Source organism: Loxodonta africana, chromosome 10, assembly GCF_030014295.1.
Source record: "Loxodonta africana isolate mLoxAfr1 chromosome 10, mLoxAfr1.hap2, whole genome shotgun sequence".
In the NCBI taxonomy this organism is placed as follows: Eukaryota; Metazoa; Chordata; class Mammalia; order Proboscidea; family Elephantidae; genus Loxodonta; species Loxodonta africana.
The window spans coordinates 105,857,511-105,880,053 of record NC_087351.1 but is presented as its reverse complement, the minus strand read 5'-3'; the positions used below and the strand labels follow the sequence as shown (position 1 = coordinate 105,880,053).

General features: G+C 44.6%; 1 protein-coding gene across 1 annotated transcript in view; it reads left to right on the top strand.

The window, feature by feature from the left end:
* The window catches only part of LGMN (legumain), a 40,868-nt gene that overhangs the window by 8,108 nt on the left and 10,217 nt on the right, over positions 1 to 22,543 (top strand). Inside the window, exons 2-6 of the mRNA XM_003408835.4 lie at positions 555 to 721; positions 18,074 to 18,171; positions 19,457 to 19,538; positions 20,960 to 21,045; positions 22,352 to 22,427. Coding sequence (XP_003408883.1) covers positions 584 to 721; positions 18,074 to 18,171; positions 19,457 to 19,538; positions 20,960 to 21,045; positions 22,352 to 22,427 — 480 coding nt within the window. The 5' untranslated portion in view covers positions 555 to 583. The remainder of the gene's footprint in view (positions 1 to 554; positions 722 to 18,073; positions 18,172 to 19,456; positions 19,539 to 20,959; positions 21,046 to 22,351; positions 22,428 to 22,543) is intronic.

Below are 22,543 nucleotides of genomic sequence, written 5' to 3'. Positions count from 1 at the left end.
GTGCTCCTTGGAAACCGTACGGGGCAGTTCTACTCTGTCCTATATGGTCACTATGAGTTGGAATCAACTCAATGACAGTGGGTTTGTTTTTTTTTTTAACCACCCAACAATAACTACTTAAGTTATTATACTTGACTGCCACACTTTCTATGCATGTATTACCTGGGTATTTTCTATAATGTGGGCTCGTGTTACGTGGTAGACATTTTTCCAGTGCAGTTTATTTTGTTTTGCATGTTGTGTTCCAAGTTGTGTCGTAAACTTTGAAAGGTGCCCAAAGAGCTTTCTGGATATTCTCTGGCTTTTACTTGCCTAAGTTCCCCTTGTAGTGAAGACAGGGAGGTATAGGCAGCCCCTTCTCCACAGGGGGAGAAGGACCGCTGAGCTGGACTTCACATTCTGCTCTGTCGTCGTTTCCATCCTCAGCACGTTCTGTCCGATGACTAAATGGGCTTACCTTTCTGACCCCGTTGACTGTGATACTAAACGTTGACGATGACGTTCTTGTGCTCTTGTTACTACATTTTGTCTTAACTCTGCTTTTTTCTTCTCAGGTTCCTGCTGTCGAACTGCAAGGGGCAGGATGATTTGGAGCACAGCCCTATTGCTCGGCTTGGTCCTAGGGACTGGCGCTTTTCTGCTCGATGATCCGGAGGACAGCGGCAAGCACTGGGTGGTGATTGTCGCCGGATCAAATGGCTGGTACAACTATAGGCACCAGGTAAAAAAAAAAAAGATGCATCTTATTTTTTTATGTCTCTGGCATGTTGTGAAAAATCTTGGACGTTGTCACTAGAAAAGACTTTTTTAAAAAGCCACTCCTCACGCCGACTAGGTTGGCCAAATCAGAAGTGTGGGCGAGGACGTGGAGAAATTGGAACCCTCCGATGTTGCTGGCAGGATTGTAAAATGTACAGCCACTTTGCAGAGCAGTTTGGCAGTTCCTCAAATGATTAAACATAGAGGGACGATGCAGAACAGAATTTTAAATTCTCATGTACTTCAGACTTTCTGGAGCCATGGAGGCTGGATGAACCCCAAAAGCATTGCCCTGAGATAACCTTTAAACCTTAAGCCAAAAATACTGCCTGGAGTCTTCGTAGGTTAGCCTAACTAGTAAAGAATGTCTGCCTTGAGCATTGTGCTCTTTGAAGATCTGTCTATATGGGATCAAATTGACAACAGCAACTCAGAAGAATGGATAGGAACCTTAGGGGGCAGTGAGTTTGTGTTATCCGGGGAAGGACAACTCGGAAAGGAGGGTGAAAATGTTAACACAACTCGAAGAATGTAATCAATGTCACTGAATTGTACAGGTAGAAACTGCTCAGTTGGTGTATGTTTTACTGTGAATATCCTCAGCAACAACAACAAAATGAAATAAATTACTTAAAAAGGAAAAAAAGGTTAATCGTAGAGGTACCATATGCCTCAGCAATTTCACTCCTCAGTATATACCCAAAAGATTTGAAAACATAGGTCCACACAAAAACTAGTACACAAGCATTCATAGCATTGTTTATGATAACCAGAGTGGAAACAGCCCAGAGGTCCTTCAGCTGAAGAATGGATAAACAAACAAAAGGTGCTATATCCATACAAGGGAATATTATTTGGCCATAAAAAGGGGTGAAGTACTGATACATGCGTCAACATGGACGAACGTTGAAAATGTTGTGCTAACAAACCAGTCACAAAAGGCACACATTTTATGATTCCATTTATATGAAATGTCCAGAATAGGCAAATCCAGGAACAGAAAGTAGGTTGGTGATTCTACGTGGAGGAGGGTAGAATGGGGAATGACTGCTAATAGGTACAGGGTTGTTTTTTTTTCGGGGGTAATGAAAATGTTTTGGAATTAGATAGTGGGGATGGCTTTGTGACTCTGTGAGTATGCCAAAAACCCACTGGATTTTTTATTTTAAAAGGTTGGCTTTTATCTTATGTGAATTATATCTCAGTAAAACCAAAAACAACCAAACCCAGTGTTGTCGAGTCGAATTCCGACTCATAGCGACCCTATAGGACAAAGTAGAACTGCCCCATAGAGTTTCCAAGGAGTGCCTGGCGGATTCAAACTGCCAGCCCTTTGGTTAGCAGCCGTAGCACTTGACCACTATACCACCAGGGTTTCCATATCTCAGTAAAACTTTTCTTTTTTTTTTTTTTTTAGAGCCATTTAATCTTTTATTTCTCATAAACAAGATGTTTAGACCATCACAGAGCGTATGCCAGGCTGTATTCTAAGACCACTTTGTACACATTAACCCGTTTAACCCCTGTACCATGCGCAGTACATACAGTTCTCATTCCCTCTTTAGGAACGTGTGATCAGAGGCACAGAAAGGATAAGCAGCTCCCTCAGTGCTGCACAGCTAGGAAGGGGTGGGGCCAGGGTTCAGAACTAGGCAGCCTGGCTCTAGAGCACCACTGTCCAAGAGCAGATTAATGTGAGCCGGAGTTGCCAGCCCCGTGTGAAACTTTAATGAGTCTCTAGGATGTGCAGATGGTTAAGTGCTTGGCTGCTAACTGAAAGGTTGGAAGTTTGAGTCCACCCAGATTTGCCTTGGAAGAAAGGCCTGGCGATCTACGTCATTGAAAACACTATGGAGCACAGTTCTACTCTGACATATATGGGGTTGCCATGAGTTGGAATCGACTTGACAATAGCTGTTTCTTTCTTTTTTTTTTTTTTTTTTTTAATTTAACCAAATATATTCAAAGGGAACCCTGGTGGCATAATGGTTAAGTGCTATGACTGCTAACCAAAAGGTCAGCAGTTTGAATCCACCAGGCGCTACTTGGAAACTCTATGGGGCAGTTCTGCTGTGTCCTATAGGGTCACTATGAGTCAGAATTGACTCGATGGCAATCGGTTAGTATGTTCAAATTATTGTCATTTCAACATATAATCAAAATAAAAAATTAGTAATAAGATATTTTAAGGAGCCCTGGTGGTGCTGTGGTTAAGTGCTCACTGCTAACTGAAAAGTTGGTGGTTTGAATCCACCCAGCAGCTCCGTGGGAGAAAGACCTGGCAATCTGCTTCCGTGAAGATTACAGCCTAGAAAACCCTATGGGGCAGTTCTCCTCTGTCACGTGGGATTGCTATGAGTTGAAATAGACTCAGCGGCACCAAACAGCAACAATGAGATAGCTTACATTCTTATTTACCTTGTACCAAGTCAGTGAAATCCAGTGTGTAGTTTATACTCGCCACTCATCTCAGTGTGGACTAGCCACGTTTCTCATGCTCAGTGGCCACATGTGGCCAGGACTGCCACGTAGGACCATGCGGGTCTGGAGCCTGTGCTCCTGTCGCGGCGGTGCAGCCTGTTACGGGGAAGTGCACTCACGTGTCCTCTGGATGACCCTGGGCAGGTAAGTTTCCCTCCCGGGGTATTGTCTTTTTTTTTTTTTATCTGTTATGTAGTGGCTTGGTTTAGGTGAGTCCCCACCAGCCCTAAAATTTGACAGTTATTGAGTGACTTAATTCTCCAATGATGTTTGCTTTTTCGCTGACTTGGAAATTGGGCTTGATTAAAAAATTGTTGTCATGGCAAAATGATCCTTTTCCTGTTAATATTTAACCACAGTCCTGCCCCATTTAAAGAGGAGCAACCTGGCTATGTAACTTTTACCAGATCTTCCTTTTCTTTTCCCTCTCTAACCATGAGTTAGAAAGATATACAGTAAATACAGGTCGCGGAGAGCTCATGGGCTGATTCACCAACCACTGTGGTTTTTAGACGCCCAGCTTAAATAGACGTTGGTTAAACATTAAGCATAGGTAATCCAAACACGCTTTGCTCCCAGCATACCTTTTTTTTAAAATGTTGCTAGTTTCCCTGAGTGAAATACTAAATATCCAAAAAGAATGAAGGAAGCAAGGCCAAAGTAGGGGCCGTAGACAACTGTTTGTCCCCAAAATAAGAGAGCATGATGACATGGGCTGTGTGGATAGGAAACCAGTGTGCCGTGGCGTCTGTTGACCTCCACCTACGTCTCTGCCGGCCTGGTTCTCTTCTCATGTAGCTGCCAACGTGGCTTTCTTGACCTTGGAGGCTAGTGACTGAAAGAACATTCGAAAGAACTTTCCACTCAAAACCTATAAAGAATTTTAAACTTACATTTTATACAGGTTTACGTTTTCCTTGGATTAACAGAACACCCTTTATCACTAATGTCTTTTTTTAAAATTTTTATTGTGCTTTAAGTGAAAGTTCACAAATCAAGTCAGTCTCTCATACAAAAATTTATATACATCTTGCTCTGTACTCCTAGTTGCTCTGACCCTAATGAGACAGCACACTCCTTCTCTCCACCCTCTACTTTCATGTCCATTCAGCCAGCCTCTGTCCCCCTCTACCTTCTCATTTACTCTCCAGACAGGAGACGCCAACATAGTATCATGTGTCTACTTGAGCCAAGAAGCTCACTCCTCACCAGTATCGTTTTCTATCCTATAGTCCAGTCCAATCCCTGTCTGAAGAGTTGGCTTTGAGAATGGTTCCTGTCTTGGGCTAGCAGAAGGTCTGGGGACCATGACCTCCAGGGTCCTTCTAGTCTGAGTCAGACCATTAAGCCTGGCCTTTTTACGAGAATTTGAGGTCTGCATCCCACTGCTCTCCTGCTCCCTCAGGGGTTCTCTATTGTGTTCCCTGTCAAAGCAGTCAACAGTTGTAGCAAGGTGCCATCTAGTTCTTCTGGTCTCAGGCTGATGTAGTCTCTGGTTTATGTGGCCCTTTCTGCCTCTTGGACTTAATTACCTTGTGTTCTTGCTGTTCTTCATTCTCCTTTGCTTCAGATGGGTTGAGACCAATTGATGCGTCTTAGATGGCCGTTTGCTAACGTTTAAGACCCCAGAGGCCACTCTCCAAAGTGGGATGCAGAATGTTTGCTTAATAGATTTTGTTATGCCAGTTGACTAAGATGTCCCCTGAAACCGTGGTCTCCAAATCCCTGCCCCTGATATGCTAGCCTTGGAAGCGTTCAGTTTATTCAGGAAACTGCTTTGCTTTCGTTTAGTCCAGTTGTGCTGACCTGTCCTATATTGTGTGTTGTCTTTTCCTTCACCTAAAATAGTTCTTGTCTAGTATGTAATTATCACCAATGTCTTTTGTTGAGGAGAGATTAACACACCCAGGCACAATCATTGCAGTGTTTAGCTTTGCTTTGTGATGGTTATTTAAACCGTTTTTGTTTTGACCAAGTTGGATTTCTCTGATTTTGGTTTTTGGCTGGAATGAGTGGATGACCTCGGAAGAGTGGGATTGGTCTCCTGAGTGTGTGGGGTGGGGGTGGGGGTGGGGGAACGCCTTGGAGCGGCTCTTGTGGGAACTGAGATACTGGGAGATATTAGAAAAGGGTGGGGTGTGGGGCCACTCAGGGAGAACCTGGGAGAGGTTCTAGCCAAGATGGGCCAGGGCTGGGGTGGTGGTGCAGTCGCTGAGGCAAAATCCCAGAATAAGCCAGAAAAACTCTGATCAGATAAGAGTGGCCCATGAGCAGATAAGAGTGCTCTTGAGTGCTCTTTGGAGGCAGGCGTTCAGGGTAGTGCGGTGCAGGTAAAGCTTCCTGCGCCCTGGTGCCGGCATCCTGGTAGGGGGATGCTGGTGTCCTGGTAGGAGAAGGCTGGTGTCCTGGTAGGAGAAGGCTGGTGTCCTGGTAGGAGAAGGCTGGTGTCCTGGTAGGAGAAGGCTGGTGTCCTGGTAGGAGAACGCTGGTGTCCTGGTAGGAGAAGGCTGGAGTCCTGGTAGGAGAAGGCTGGTGTCCTGGTAGGAGAAGGCTGGAGTCCTGGTAGGAGAGGGCTAGTGTCCTGGTAGGACAAGGCTGCCTCCCTCTGCCGAGTGTCTGCTCCGTGCCAGGCTCGGTTCCAAGAACATGACGTGCCTTATCTTAGTCCTCAGACAGTCCGAGAGGGTAGGTACTGTTACATCGTCATTTTAAGATGGAAAAACTGAGACACAGTGAGACTAGGTAACTTGTCTCAGGTCACATGGCTAGTTAAGGGGTGGAGCTGGGATTTGAACCCAGGCAGTGTGGATCCACAGTCCGTGCACAGAACCCACTACTCTAGTCATAATATATATGTGGCTTGGCATTGCTTTGCTTTTGTTTTAAAGTAGTTTCTTTTCTTTCTTTTTAATTAAAAAAACACACATTAAAGTTTATCATTGGAAGCTTGTTGTTAGTCACTGTCAGGTCAGTTCTGACTCATAGTGACCCCATGTGTACAGAGTAGAACTGCTCCATAGGGCGTTCAAGGCCGTGACCTTCTGGAAACAGATCTCCAGGCCTGTCTTCTGAGGCATCTCTGGGCAGGGTTGAACCACCAGCCTTTAAGCTAGTAGTTAACAGTTTGTACTGTCCAGAGCCTCCATAGAAAGCTTAGAAATACATGCAGAAATACAGATAGAAAGGTAAGAAATAGATAAGCAAAAGAAAACAGTTCACTTAAAATTATGCTACTCAGAATCGCTATTTCTGTCATGACATTCTGAAAATGGCAAAACATAGTGGAATTTTTCTGGGCATTCAGATAGACTTTACATATCGGCCCACTTTTCCCTTGGAGGTCCGGGGTATGCAAGGAATGTGGTGTGTGTGTGTGTGTGTCTGTGTGTGTGGAGGGAGGTAATAGAGAAAGGTGAGGCAGAGGCCATCTGGTCAGGAGCCCACGGCTTTATTTATAGGAAAGGTGCACAAGTACCTGAACACAAGGCCAAGGAAGGCCAGTTCCTACAACAGCCTCAAGTGCTAAGTCTGGGTCAAGGACTAAGTGAGCTCAGACAGGGGAGGGGATCAGAGCATGGCCTCAGGGAGAATAGGTTTGAAGTGGGCGTGAAGGGTAATGGGATTTCCACAGATGGAGCCAGGAGAAAGGGTGAGTGTTCATGAGCTGGCAGTAACTAGGTGCTGTCGAGTCTGTTCTGACTCATGGTGACCCTGTGTACAACAGAATGAAACACTGCCCGGTCCTGCACCATCCTCACAATTATTGCTATGTTTGAGCCCATTGTTGCAGCCACTGTGTCAGTCCATCTTGTTGAGGGTCTTCCTCTTTTTCACTGATCCTTTACCAAGCATGATGTCCTTTCCTGGGGATTGGCCCCTCCTGATAATGAGCTCTTACCCTCCCTTCTAAGGAACACTCTGGCTGTACTTCTTCTTCCAAGACAGATCTGTTTGTTCTTCTGACAGTCAATGGTTTATTCAGTATTCTTCACCAACACCATAATTCAAAGGCATCAATTCTTCTTTGGTCTTTCTTACTCATTTTCTAGTTTTCACATGCTTATGAGGCAATTAAAACTACCATGGATTGGGTCAGGTGCACATTAGTCCTCAAAGTGGTGACATCTTTGCCTTTTAACACCTTAAAGAGGTCTTTTGCAGCAGATTTATCCAACGTAATACATCATTTGATTTTTTGACTGTTGCTTCCACGGGTGTTGATTGTGGATCCAAGTAAGAGGAAGTCCTTGACAACTTTAATTTTTTCTCTGTTTTTAATGATGTTGCTTATTGGTCCAGTATGAGGATTTTTATTTTCTTTATGTTGAGGTGTAACCCATACTGAAGGCTGTAGTCTTTGATCTTTATCTGTAAGCGCTTGTAGTTTTATAGACTATTTAAAATGTAACCATTTAAAAATGGTAAAAACCATTCTCAGCTCCAGGGCCATAGTTTGCCAAGCCCTGCTCATGACTCCACAGGGCTAATGTTACCTGACTCTTTATCCCTGTGGATATCAGTCACCCTGGGACACTCAGGTGATCTGTCTGGCCCTGGACTCTGAGCCCTGTACAGCTCGTGGGCGGTGAGACATGTGAGCTCCCTTCCCTGAACTGAAGAAATGACTTGGCTCTGTATCCGGATGACTTCCTATTATTTCATCCCTGCTTCTCCCCATCTTTTAGCCTTTGCACCATCCAGCAAGAGAGAGTCTTGGTCTGCAGAGCTGATAGACCTTATCCAGCTTCAGAAGGAAGCATGTTCTCACTCGGAGCGCCTGGAGCAGGAATGGCCCTTCAGGAAAAGTCTTTCCCCAGATCCCCACAAGATATCTCCACTTCCTCTCTAGGGTAGGGAGGGAGTGTGAGGGCATGAGTAGGGTGCGGACTTGCAGAAGTTCACTTCTCAGTATTAACAAAAGGGCACCAGTCTCCACCTCCTCAAGAAACACTGAGAGGGGAAGAGTGGGTGGAAGGCTTCAAATGGAGCAGATAAGCGACACCTAATTTGATAGCACAGAGCAGGGATTCTCAGCCTTTACGCTATCGATGACGTTTTGGGCTAGGTAATTATTTGAGAGAGATTAGGAAGAAAGGCCTGGTGGTCTAGTAAAAATTAGCCATTGAAAACCTGAGGAATCTCAGCGGACTATCGTCTGATACAGTGTTGGAGCCGAGCCCCCCAGGTTGGAAGACACTCCGCAACAGCTGCAACAGTGGCCTTACACATACCAATGATCATGAAAGTGGCACAGGACTGAGCAACATTTTATCCTGTTGTACATAAGGTTGCCATGAGTCAAAGCTCACTCAGCAGGAGCTAACAACAACGACAACTGTTTGTTGTGGAACTCTCTCCACTGAAGATTTCTGGTCTGGGATAAAATCAGGACCACCCTCGAAGTGGAGTGCGGAATCGACTAGAGTTCTGAGGTGCTGCCACCTCTGCTAGGAAGGCCCCAAGGGCATCTGTGCCCTGGAGGTGGCGGAGGGGTAGGTAGGTTTCAGTTGGGGCAAAAGAGGGAGGGAGAAGTACAGGAGAGCGTGCTCTTGTTGGGGTTGGGAGGAGCAGTGTGATGATGGAGGGCCACGTGGACAGAGTCCACAAGTTTCCCAAAGACCACCTTTCATTTTATATCTACTTTTAAATGGCACACATCGCTTTCTTAGCCGCTTTGTTGAGGCATGAGTTTACGTGTCATACAGTTCACTCATTATGCTTGTGCACTTTGGTGATTTTTAACAATAAGTTCACACAGTTGTGCAGCCATCCCCACAGTCCAGTTTTAGGGCATCATTCCAGAAAGTTCCTCCTGCCCATTTGCAGTCAGTCCCTACTCCCATCTCTGGCCCCATGCAACCTCAGGCCTGCTTTCTGTCTCTATTGTTTTCCCTTTTCTAGAAACTCATGTAAATGGAATTATAACAATGTGTAGTCTCTTGCGTCTGGCCTCTTTCATTTAGCGTGATATTTCTGAGGTTATTCACATTGTTGCAAGGTATGGTTTATATATTTAAAAGAAGAAACAAAGCTCTAAAGAGGGCATAGTGGAAGGGGATTAGGATGGAGGCCAGAGCAGGACTGAGATGGCAGAGAGGCAGAGAGTGCCACAGGGCCATCCTTGTAAGTGCTCCAAGGAGCGCAGATCTTAGAAGGAACACAAGCTGTGGTCTTACACAGACCTTGGTTACTATTCCTGCTCTCTGCTTACTTGCTATTTTAAAACGACCAGTTGTCATTGAGTCATGGCAACCCCATGTGTGTCAGAGTAGAACTGAGCTCCACAGGGTTTTCAGTGGCTGATTTTCAGAAGAAAATAGCCAGGCCTTTCTTCCAGTGCACCTCTGGGTAGACTCAAACCTCCATCCTTTCAGTTAGCAGCTGAGCACATTAACCGTTTGTACCGTTCAGGGACTCCACCGGCTATATTAGTTTGAACAGACATCGTCTCATTTTAAACTTCAGACTCTTCCGCTGGAGAATGCAGGGTTGGTGGTGGGCTCCACGAGGCAACCCTGCAATGTCCCTAACACAGTGCCTGCCTCAGCAGTGCTCAGGACATTTGTTGGGAGGTGATGGTCAGGTGGGCGAGCCCCTTTTCAGCTCCTTACCTGGCTAGCAAGTGGACCCCTTTGCAGTGACTGGGACGTGGGGTGTGCCAATTGTCTTTGACTTAGTTCTCAGCCAGTCATCTTTATTTGCTGCCAGTCAGCCTGAGAAACAGTATGAGAGGACAGCACCAGGATATCGGCCTGTGCTGGGAAATCACTGGGTACAGTAGTAAGAACCTTGGAACTCCTAATGCTGGCTGTCAGACAAGCTGACTCACAGTAGTCCCTGCTCATTGTTCTAAAGGGCTCTGCCCTTTTTGAGAAACCTTGCTCAGTATGCTCCACTCAGTGTTACCGCACGTGACTTTTCTGTCCTTAAGGGGGAAAAACCTATTCTAGGGAAGTGATTCAGATTGCCTTTAACATAATCCCTGAGTTACATGAGTTGATTTAACCCTGCTTTTCCTTCTTTTAAGGAGACCTGGTAGTGCAGTGCTTAAGTGCTTGACTGCTATCTGCTAACCAAAGGGTCAGCAGATCAAAGCCACCAGCTACTCCATGGAAGAAAGATGTGGCAGTCTACTTTTTTTTTTTTAATTGCACTTTAAGTGAAAGTTTACAATTCAAGTCAGTTTCTCATACAAAAACTTATACACACATTGTTATGTGACCCTAGTTGCTCTCCCTACAATGTGACAGCACACACTTCCTCTCCATCCTGTATTTCTTGTGTCCATTCAAAGAGCTGCTGTCCCCCTCTGCCTTCTCATCTCGCCTCCAGACAGGAGCTGTTCACATAGTCTCATGTGTCTACTTGACCTGAGAAGGTCACTTCTCACCAGTATCATTTTATATCTTATGGTCCAGCCTAATCTTTGTTTGAAGAGTTGGCTTCAGGAGTGGTTTTAGTTTTGGGCTAACAGAAAGTCTGGGGGCCAGGACCTCTGGGGTCCCTCCAGTCTCAGTCAGACCATTAAGTCTGTTTTTATTAGCAGTCTACTTTTATAAAGATTTACAGCCTTGGAAACCCTATGGGGCAGTTCTACTCTGTCCTATAGGGTGGCTATGAGTCCAAATCAACTCGACAGCAGTGGGTTTGAGTTTTGTTTCCTTTCTTTTCAATGCCAGCATATACTTGAATCTAACAAAAACCCCTTTAAGTTAAAAAGTTAGGGGCATCCAAGTACCTCCAAGGGGCCAGGAGAGAATTGCAGGCTGCCCTGAGACTGCTGTGTGTGGAAGAAGGGGTACAAGACACGAGTGGAGTCAGGAGACTTAGGTTTGAATCCCTGAGCAAGCCATGACCCTTCTGGAGCTTGTGCCCATCTGTAAAATGGCCATAAAAGCACCCACCTCATATGGCAGTTGTGAGGACTTCGATTCAAACAGTGTAAAAGAGCCCTAACAGGCCACTCTGAACCTGACTTTTTTTTATCTATAACTTTATTGAGGCCTATTTTACATATCCTCTGCAACAATGGGCTCAAGCATAGCAATGATTGTGGGGATGGCGCAGGACCAGGCAGTGCTTCGTTGTGTCGTACACAGGGTTGCTATGAGTCGGAATCAACTTGACGGCACCTAACAACAACAGTTTTATGTATTATATATAATTCGCTTCAAGTGTACAAGTCAATGAATTTTTGTTGTAAATTTATGAAGTTGTGCAAACATCATCATAAATCAGTTTTATGATTTCCATCACCCGAGTAAAACCCCACGTCTGTTTGCAGTTCGTAGCCCTAGGCAACTACTAATCTACTTCCTCTCTGCATTTGCCTTTTGCGAGCTTTTCAGGTAACTGGGACCATATGGTTTATGGTGTTCGGTGTCTGGCTCCTCTCACATAGCTTAATGTTTTTGAGGTTCATCCATGTTGTAGCATGTATCAGTACTTCATTCCTTTTTATTGCTGAATAATATTTTATTGTATGGATAATACCGTATTTGTCTACCCATTCACCAGTTTATGGACATTTGTGTTTCCAGTTTGGGGCTATTATGAATAATGCGGCTAAGAATATTTGTGTGCAGGTTTTTGTATAGATAAATACGGTAACTCTGTTTAAGAAGCTGTCAGACTGTTTTCCAAAATCACTGCACCATTTTACATTCCCACCAGCAATGTATGGAGATTTCCAGGTCTCCACATCCTTGTCAGCACTTGTTATTGTCTGTCTGGCTGTGAAATGGCATCCCATTGTGGTTTTAATTTGTGTAATGACTAATGATGTTGAGCATCTTTTTATGTGCTTATTAGCCATTTGTGTATTTCTCAGGTGGGATATTAAAGTCTTTTGTCCATTTTTGGTTTAGTGGTTTGCCTTCTTATTGAAGCGCAAGAGTTTTTGCATATTCTGGATACAAGTCTTTTTTTTTTTTTTTAATCAGGTATGTGTTTTGAAAATAATTTCTTTAAGTCTATTGCTTATCATTTCATTTTCTTAATGGTGTCTTTTGAAGCTGGAAATTTCTTAATTTTGATGAGGTGTCTTAGGCTAGGTTCTCTAGAGAAGCAAAACCAGTAAAGCATATAAATATATACAGAGAGAGATTTATATCAAGGAAACAGCTCATGCGGTTGTAGAGGTTGGAACGTCCCAAGTCTGTGGATCAGGATAGAAGCCTTTCCCAATTCATGGAGCCACAGAAGCCGTTGAACCCAAGATCATCAGGTCAGAGAGCAGGGCTCCCGCTCATAGGCTGTGAAGGTCACAGATTCCCAAGGTTGGCAGGCAAGACCACAAGATTTCTCCTGATTGATGTAGCTGCAGGAGCTCGTGAACCCAAGACTAGCAGGTCGGGGAGCAGGACTCTTGGTCGCAGACTGTGAAGATCCACAAATCCCAAGAGGGACAAGTAAGCTACTAGCTCAAGTCCCAAGAACTGGAGGTCAGACAAGAGCTGCTGGATCCAGAACAAGTCAAAAACCTTGGCAAGTTGAGCAGGAAAGGAATAGGTGGCAGAAGACAGAGAGATGAAGGCTGAGGGGGCAGTGAGCTGCCACAGGCCCCGCCCCTGCTGGTACCACTCAGCAGATTCCATCATGGGGGTGATCACATATCAGATTTCAACAGGGAAGTGATCACAACATTATATAACTGCCAAAACAATGAGAATCATGGCCCAGCCAAGTTGACACACAGTCTTAACCATCACATGAGGCCTGGTTTATCAAGTTTTTTTTCTTTTATGGACGGTGCTTCTGGTGACATGTCTAAGAAATCTTTGCAGTTATAACCCAAGGTCTCGAAGATTTCTCCTATGTTGTCTTCTAGTAGTTTTATTGTTTTAGCTCTTGCATTTAACACTTTAGTACGTTTTGAGTTAATGTTTGTGTGTGGGGTAAGGGGGAAGATGGAGGTTCATCATTTTGTTGGTGTGTATCCAAGTGTTCCAGCACGATTTGTTGAAAAGATTGCCCTTTTCCCCAGTGTAGTTCTGAAATCAGGAACTGAAAGCCTTCCAACTTTGTTCTTTTTCGAAACTGTTTTGGCTATTCTAAGTCTTTTGCAAGTCCGTGTAAATTCTGGGATCATCTTGTCAGTTTCTGCAAAAGAGCCTGGTGGAAGATTTAAAATAATTTATTTTGTTTCTGTGGTTTTTAAAAATGTGCACAGCAATACATACACTAATCCAACAATTTCTACGTGTATTTCAGTGACATTGATTACATTCTTCAAGTTGTTCAGCCATTCCCGCCCTCCTGTTCTGGATTATTCCTCCTCCATTAACATAAACTCACTGCTCCCAGTTTCTTTTCTAACATTTCAAGTTGCTATTGTCAGTTTGATCCTGTTTAAAAAAAAAAAAAACCCATTGCCATTTAGTCGATTCCAACTCATAGCGACCCTATAGGACAGAATAGAATTTGCCCCATACGGTTTCCATGGAGCACCTGGTGGATTCGAACTGCCGACGTTTTGGTTAGCAGCCGAACTCTTAACCACTACACCACTAGGGTTTCCCGTATAGGTAGTTCTTTAAAAGAACACAATGCTGAAGGCAGACATTCTTTACTAATTACGCTAAATTATTGTTTGGTTTAAGGAGTTGTGGGGGCACAGTGGTTAAGCTCCTGACTCCTACTAAACCAAAAGCTTGGTGGTTTGAACTCACCCAGTGGCTCTTTGGGAAAAAGACCTAGTGATCTGGTCCCGTAAAGATTACAGCCTAGAAAACCTTACGGGGCAGTTCTCTGTCACATGAGGTCACTATGAGTCAAAATGACTTGATGGCTCCTAACAACAATAAAATCGTCTGGGTTAAAGAAGACTTCAGGGACTTAAAGGTTGTCTCAGGGCAGTAATTTCAAGGGTTCATCCAGCCTCTGTGGCTCTAGAAAGTTTGGATTCCATGAGAATTTGAAATTCTGTTCTATGTTTTCCCCTCTTTTGATTAGGATTCTTCTAGAGAATCTTTCATCGAAATGTTCAGTAATGGTAGCTGGTCACCATTCAGTTCTTTTGGTCTCATGGCAAAGGAGGCAGTTGTTTATGGAGGCAATTAGCCACACATTTCATTTTCTCCGCCTATACTTGACTTTCCTTCTTCCTCTTTTGCTCCAGGCAAATAGAGACCAATTGTACTGTGGATGAGCCTGCTGGAATTTTGATAGTGATTACATTGAATCTATAGATCAATTTGGGGAGAACTATCCTAATGATATAATGTCTCTGACCCTTGAATATGTCTCTCCATTAATAGAAACTTATTGGGGTTGAGTAAAATCCGTCTCGTAGCGACCATATAGCACACAGCAGAACTACCCCATAGGGTTTCCCAGGAACAGCTTGTAGATTGGAACTGCGACCTTTTGGTTAGCAACCATAGCTCTTAACCACTAATTTCCTTCAGCAGTGTTTTTAAATTTTCAGCGTGCAGTGTAAGTCTTACACTTTTTGTTAAATTTATTCCTTGATGTTTTATTCTTTGTAATGAAACTGCGTTTTGATATCCGACAGGAGAAATAAATAATAGGGTGATTTGTTACGGGATAGGAGGTGGGTGTACCTGTTTAAAAAAAAAAAAATACACCTTTATCATAGCAATAGGTTAAATTTGACATAATATTGATTTTTTTCTTAGGAAATAGCAAACATACAAATGTTGATATAACATGTATGTACACTTTAAAGAATAATAAAAAGGGGACTACCCATGTACCCAGCTAAAGGCAAAGAAGAAATTACTAGTACTTTGTGCCCTGTCTGGACTCCTCCTTCCTCCCCTCAGGATGCCAAGCCCTGATTTTTTGCCAGTCATCCCTTTGTTTTGCTTTGTAGTTTACCACCACATATGCATTTAACTGTAAATAACATAAAAAAACTTTTTTTTTAACATAATGTATATTATAGCCTGTTTTTTGACCTTTATATAAATGTAACCATAGTGAAGGGATTTTTCTATGACTCTTTTTTCTCACCATGTTCCTAAGATCATCTGTTGTGAAAACATAAATTGTCATTCATTCGTGTTCGGAGCTTTATGTGAGCACCTGACAGCTTCTCTTTCCTGCTGATGGTGGTCATTTGCATTGTCTTTGCGTTACTGCGATGCTGTGAACACTCTCCTGTTACACGTGAGCCAGAGTCGCTCTAGGGAGAATCTAGGGGCAGGCTTGCTGGCTGGAGGGTACGTGCTTCAGCTAGACTGGGTAGTGCCGGATGTTTTCCAGAGTGGAGTGCCAGCCACGCTGTGCCTCCTCCACTGTATATTACTTTTCTATTGCTGCTGTAATGAACTACTACAAACCTAGTGGCTTAAAACAACACAGATTTCTTGTCTTACACTTCTGGAGGTCAGAAGTCTGAAATGGATCTCACAAGGCTAAAATCAAGGTGTTAACAGAGTTACATTTCTTCCTGGAGGAGAATCTGTTTTCTTGCCTTATCCAGCTTCTAGAGAGGCTGCCTGCATTTCTCGGCTCGTGGCCCCTTTCTACCTTCCAAGCCAGTAATGGCTGGCCAGGTCTTTCTCACATTCCACCTCTGTTCCTCCAACTCCATCTCTGTCCTCCTCTTCCACATATAAGGACCCTTGTGATTAAGGTGGGCCCACTGGGATAATCCAGGATAATTTCCCTATTTTAAAGTCACCGGATGAACAGACAGACCCACCTGCTACCTTAATTTCCCTTTGCCACGTACCGTAACATATTCACAGGCTCCGCGGGTTAGGACGTGACTGTCTCTGGGAGTCCATTATTCTGTCTACTGCAATTTGTGTTTGAGGGTCTTCATTATTCCATAGTAATGGGGACTTGGGCATTTTAACAATGTATGTGTGTAATATTTAGTAAGTATTTTAAGATGATTTATGTTTGGACTTTCAGCCCCTCATTCTCTCTGCACCTCTTTAATTTTACTGATGTCTTTCTTGTCCCCGTGTGAAGCGATATCAAGTCCTGGAGTCAGAATCCTGGGCTCTTTCACCGTGAGCCGCGTGAGTTGGACAGGCCACCTCACCTCACTAAGCTTCTGTTTCCTCACCTGAAAATGGGGATTATTACCTGGACTGCTTAGACACTACCTAGGATTGCTATGAAAATCGCATGACGCCTGGGAAGTCTTAGACAAACCCGCTGCCACTGAGTCAATTCTGACTCCTGGAGACCCTGCAGGACAGAGTAGAGCTGCCCCATAGGATTTCCAAGGCTGTAAATCTTTACGAAAGCAGACTGCCCCATCTTTCTCCCTCGGAGTGGCTGGTGAGTTCGAACCGCCAATCTTTTGGTTAGGAGCTGAGTGCTTTAACCACTGCACCATGAGGGCTCTTCCTTGGACAGATAGCGCCTGACAGATGGAAGAAAGTAAGTGTTAGCTCTTAGTTTTCGTGTTTATTCAGTCACCCATTTATCTAAATACTCTTGAATGACAGGCCCTGGACTCGCCTACTTAGCATTCAGAAAATATATGTTGAGCACCCATTTATTTTCGCCCTAAAATTTGTGGGGGGGCATCTCCAGGCAAAAAGCTGGGTGTAAATTTTTTTTTCTTTTAATTGTGCTTTAGGTGAAGGTTTACAGAGCAAATTAGTTTCTCATTAAACAATTGATGCACCCGTTTTGTGACATTGGTTGCCATCCCCTATGGGTATGTTCTACTCTGTCGTACAGGGTCACCGTAAGTCAGAATCGACTTGATGGCAGTGGTTTTTTGTTACTATTGTTTTGTACTTATATTTTTTGGTGGTCTCCTCCACTTCCCCTGGAGTCAAGCAGTTGTTGTTGTTAGGTGCCATCGAACGGATTCCAACTCATAACAGCCCCATGTGACAGAGTAGAGCTGCCCCGTAGGGTTTTTTAGGCTGCAGTCTTTACAGGAATGGGTGGCCAGGGCTTTCTCTCACAGAGCCGGTAGGTGTGTTTGAACTGCCACCTTTGTGTTAGCAACTAAGCGCTTAACAGTTTTTCTACCGAGCTCCTTTGTTACTTTTTAAACTAAAGAGCACATCTCTGATCTCAATTCCCGAGTTGGACTTCTGGGTTTTTGCTCAATTTTCTGACTTTGGCAGATAAAGTTACTTGCATCAGGGGATCGGACTGGACAATGGGATAGAAAATGCTACGGGTAAAGAACGAGCTTCTTGGATCAAGTAGACACATGACAATATGTTGGCATCTCCTGCCTGGAGGGGAGATGAAAGGGCAGAGGGGGTCAGAAGCTGGCCGAATGGGCACCTAAAGAGAGAGTGGAGGGAAGGAGCGTGCTGTCTCCTTAGGGGGAGAGCAATTAGGAGTATATAGCAAGGTGTATATAAATTTTTATATGAGAGACCGACTTGATTTGTAAACCTTCACTTAAAACACACACACACAAAAAAGTTACTTGCATCAGAACAAACCCTGTGTGATACAGAACTAGCTGTTAACCTGTTGGCTCATCAATATGAATCACTGTTTTTGAGACCCAAATCACAGTGCTGTCAGGAGATTTTAATATGGTGTGAAAAATTAAAAACATTATGAGGGATTTTGAAAGGCCCTTGTTATCTGTAAGTGTGGTGGTGGTGGTGAGGTGTGTGTGTGTGTGTGTGTGCTCACCATCTGCATGTGTGCTGACTGCCTGATAAGAGTTTGGATAAAGGGGGGGAGATGGGAAATCTTTAAAAATTGAGATTAAAAAATATAAGTTAGGCATTTTAAAATAGTTTAAATATCTGACCAAGAGGGAACAATTCATAGCAAATCTTCCATGAGACGGAATGGGTGGATACTTAGAACTCCCACACTGGCCTCCTCCTGGGGAGAATCTAACAGTTGACGACACCATCCGTTCCAGGCAGATGCATGCCACGCCTACCAGATCGTCCACCGCCACGGGATTCCCGACGAGCAGATCATCGTGATGATGTACGACGACATCGCCAACTACGAAGAGTGAGTAGGGGGCACTTTGAACTTGATGACACAGAACTTCTGGGCATTAAAAAAGACGAAGACTCATATAGGCTCAGAAACCCAGAGCCGTGGCCTCATGTTAGAATATAAACAGACTAATCATGGAAGCCCCAGACTCCCAGATGAAAGCCCGCAGGGAAGTAACAGAGTGGGGCTGATCCCCACTGAGGTTTGAACGTAGTTCAGGTCACCTTGGCAATGGTAGAGACAAGAAATGGATGTGGAAGGGTGTTTTGTCTGGAGCTTAGAAAGGGTCTAAACATAAGTTACTTCTCCCATTGGGGAGCCCAGCGTTGGCTTCCACAGTGTCTGTTCCTAGCCTCTGAGCAGGGACTAGTGCAGAGGGGACCCCAGGAGGAGCGTCCCTGTACGCAGAAGGCCCTTGTTTGTAGGTTTGAACTCCAGTGCCCTTCTTTCTATATCCATTTACTTTGTTGAATTTAATTTTAAAAATAATTCTGCTGTGTCTGTTTATTTCATTTCTTGCAGAGATCAGAAACAGCACGTATGGGTACTAAACTACCTGTTCTGATGGCCCCAGCTCCTTGGTCACCCTGCTGTGGGCTTTGGGATGGGTGTTCCTCTTTACCGGGATCACATACACAGCACATGTTGCCTTCTGAGGCTTGAACTCCTACCCTCTTGCTTTTAAGTCTTGTTTTCTCTCCTCTCTTTCTCTGAAAGTAGTTTTGCTCTGATAGCATACTTGGGGGGATCTTGGCCCCAAGATGTTAACTGATTTCTACCAGGAGACCAGAAGTCCTTGGATGGTGGGAAAAAAAAAAAGTTAACATGCTTGACTGTTAACTGAAAGGTTGGAGGTTCATGTTCACCCAAGAAGCACCTGGGAAGGAAGGCCCAGCTCTCTGCTTCCAAAAAATCAGCCACGGAAAAACCCTATGAACACAGTTCTACGCAGACACAGGGGGTCTCCATGAGTTGGAGTCAACTCGATGGCAATAGGGTTTGATTTTTACCAGGAGGCCAGAATAGCCCTAGAATAGCCATTGGTTCCTGTGCTAGTTTTGGGGGCTCAGCCCTTTGCTCCTCTTGTCCAGAGCTCTCGAGCAACAGTAACTCTTAGATTGGGCACACCTGACTCCCCAGCTGCCAATATCACCATGTGTTGATGACAGCAGGTGGTGAGAAGGGTCTTGGACCAAACCTGCTCTTTCCTGTCTTTTCACATAATGGGGGCATATTTTTGAAGAGAGATTTCAGAGACGTGTCACATTGTGTTTCAATGGTGTTATTTTCTTTTCAGCAATCCCACTCCAGGTGTTGTGATCAACAGGCCCAACGGCACAGACGTGTATAATAACGTCCTAAAGGACTACACCGGTGAGGTATGTGGGAGCCGCTGGGTTTGCTTTCCTTTTGCGATGATTTTCCTCTGTCTTGTATTTCTAGGCTCAGAACCTCACTGGACTGATCTCGGGTCGGTGTTTCATGTTGGCATTAGGGCTTGGGCTTGAGGTGAAAGTTCTGAAAGTTTTGAAAGAAAGAGAAGAGGAAAAATGTTAGTTGTCTACTGATAGTTTCTTATCTTCTCATACTTTAAGCCTGATAGTAGATTTCCTTTGATAATACCTGATTTTCTTTTGGTATCGCTTTTAATCTGATTATAGGTTATCGGTGCTCTGTTGTGAAAATCAGTTTTCTCAGTGCTGTGCCTGGTGGAAGTACCTCAGAATTCCGCTGGGGCTGTCTTCTGTTAATTACTTTTATATTATCATGCTTCCAAATGATCACAACAGTCTGTTGAGACTGTTTAAAAGTGACACAGTTTTTAAAACACCATAATGACTTCAGTCTCATGGCTTTTATAGTTTTTTTTTTTAATTTCAGAGGGATCTTTAAAAATGTGTATTGTGGTAAAGAAACATTTATCTAAAGTTCAGCAATTCCTTCACTGTCACTTCATTTTTTTTTTTCTTTTAAATTCAATCCAATTACATTTAACACACCATGCATGTAACATGGGATGATCCTGTTTTTTAAATGGAATTATTATAAGAAAATGTCTGGGATCTAGATGGTGGAGTTTTTGGTGACTCTTTTTTCCTTTGTACTTTTTCGTATTGCTGTTTTTTACACGAATAGGTATCGTTTATACAAGAGTCCCTGAGTGGTTAAACGGTTAATGCACCTGGCTGCTAACCCAGAGGCACCTCAGAAGAAAAGCCTGGCAAATGGCTTTAGAAAAATCAGCCATTGAAAACCCTGTGGAACTCAGTTCTACTTTGACACACATGGGGAGCCATGAGTCAAAATTGACTTGATGGCAACCGTTTTTTCTTTTTTTCTTTCCCTTTTCTTTTAATTTATACGAAGTCCCTTTTCAGGATGTCAGTGTCCCTGGGATTCAGCCTCTTAGGCAGCAAGCTGGAGAAACAGGAGGACTTGGTGCTAACATTTCTGCCTCCTTCTTTGCTGTCTCTCTTGGAGAGTGTCTACTTCCTCTGCCATTTTTTCTTTCCTGCCTACATCTTTGGGTTTCTCCACACGGACTTTATAATGGTCAAGAAGTAGCAACAGGCTTGCTGAGTCGCCATCAGCCAAACACAGGGTGGTGTTTGAGAAGAGGTCGTGTGTATGCCCCCAAAGCACTGACCTTGCTTTGGGTCTTTCTTGGTTCCAAAGTGTTTGCTCTTAAACTTTGAGCCTTGGATATGTGCGGCCGGTGGCCTGGGTCTGCGCCACACCTCGCCAACCCTCTGACTGGGAATAACAGCTGCATCTGATTTCGACTCCCGATTCTTCGTAGGATGTCACCCCACAAAATTTCCTTGCTGTGTTGAGAGGTGATGCAGAAGCAGTGAAGGGCAAGGGATCCGGAAAAGTCCTGAAGAGGTGAGGTCTGTTCCGTGGATACCACGCTATTCTCAATGACTGGAACCCAAGAGTGGAGAATTTACACAGCTGTTGTTATTTGCTTGTGGCCTGTTGACCTGTGAGAAAGTACAGACTGGGGAGCTCTGCCTTGACTTAAGGCAGACTGCACCAGGCTGGTGTTCCCTTGGCTTCTCTTGGCAGCCCACTTCTGTACTGAGTTCCCCCTCTGATCTAGGGTTATTCCTGACAAAACATTCCATAGCATTTAAACTGCTGCTCTTTGTGGTCTGTGGGTCCTAGTGCTGGTACATGTCACTCCCCGTGTCACCCACTGAGACAGGTGTGACTCTGCTGCCGACCAGTCAGGTTGCCGGGTGCCAGCCTGCCGCCAGCCCTGTGCTGTGATGACAGGTCAGCCCCGTGGAGAGAGCAGACTTGTACATGCACAGCTAACCTCCATCCTGGGAAAAGCTAGCCCACTGCTTACCCTGCTGGCCGTAGGCTAACGCTGTCTTGTGTAATCTTTCTCTCTGTGGTGTTTTTACATCATGTCAGCGTGTCTCCAGGGAGTCTCAGATACCTGGCATATGCTGATATTTATTTATTTATTTTTCCTTATGAAGCTTTCTTTGCTTCTTCTAATTTTTCTCCACTAAGACTTGCAAAAATGACAAAACAGTTTCCCAAGTTGGTGTTTCTTTCATGCCAGAGGGGAGACCTGGCCCAGCTAAGCTCGTGGGAGTTAGAACAGAGACAGACATCTCTGTTGTAGGATGAACCAGGTTGGCCCCAAATTGGTGCATCTCTGCAGCCTTGGAGCAGTGCCTCTGGGTGGAAGCCCCAGCAAGGGCAGACAGGCGGGCGTCCAGACTCAAGTGCAGGCTGAGGGAAGGCCGAGCTGCAGGACTGTGTTTGGTTATGTGTTCTGGCTCCCCTTACTCATTTTGGGGCGCTCTGGATGAAGTGTGTCTGCCTGGGATGAGGCCCACTTGTCAAAGGACCTCACGATCCATATCACACATGGTCTGTCAGGTGGGGTTCCCAGCAAAGGCCTCTCCCCCTTCCCGGCGTAATGGCAGAGTTTCGAGGCTCCAGAATGCACCCTGTGGCTGAGAATAACACCCAGTGGGGCCTGAGGCTCTGGGCTTTTCTTTCCCGGCTGGGCAACCGTCACTCTTGAACTTTCTCCTCTCAGTTTTTGACAAGGGCAGCTTTGCAGTGAAACGGAGGTGGGGCGCTCCTTGCGGACCTCTGACTCATTCTCAGCCATGGCCGTTCTGCGTTCATGTCAACCCGTTTAGCAGGGCTTGTTTTCTCTTGGCAGTGGCCCCCGGGATCACGTGTTCGTGTACTTCACTGATCACGGAGCTCCTGGACTACTGGCTTTTCCTTCCGATGATGTGAGTTTTTCTTAACATTGTAAACATTTTAAAGGAGCATAAAAACAAAACCTGTGTGTTGAGATTATGGCAATAGCATGTCTTCTTCTAATGTCCTACCAGGGCTGGTTTGTGTG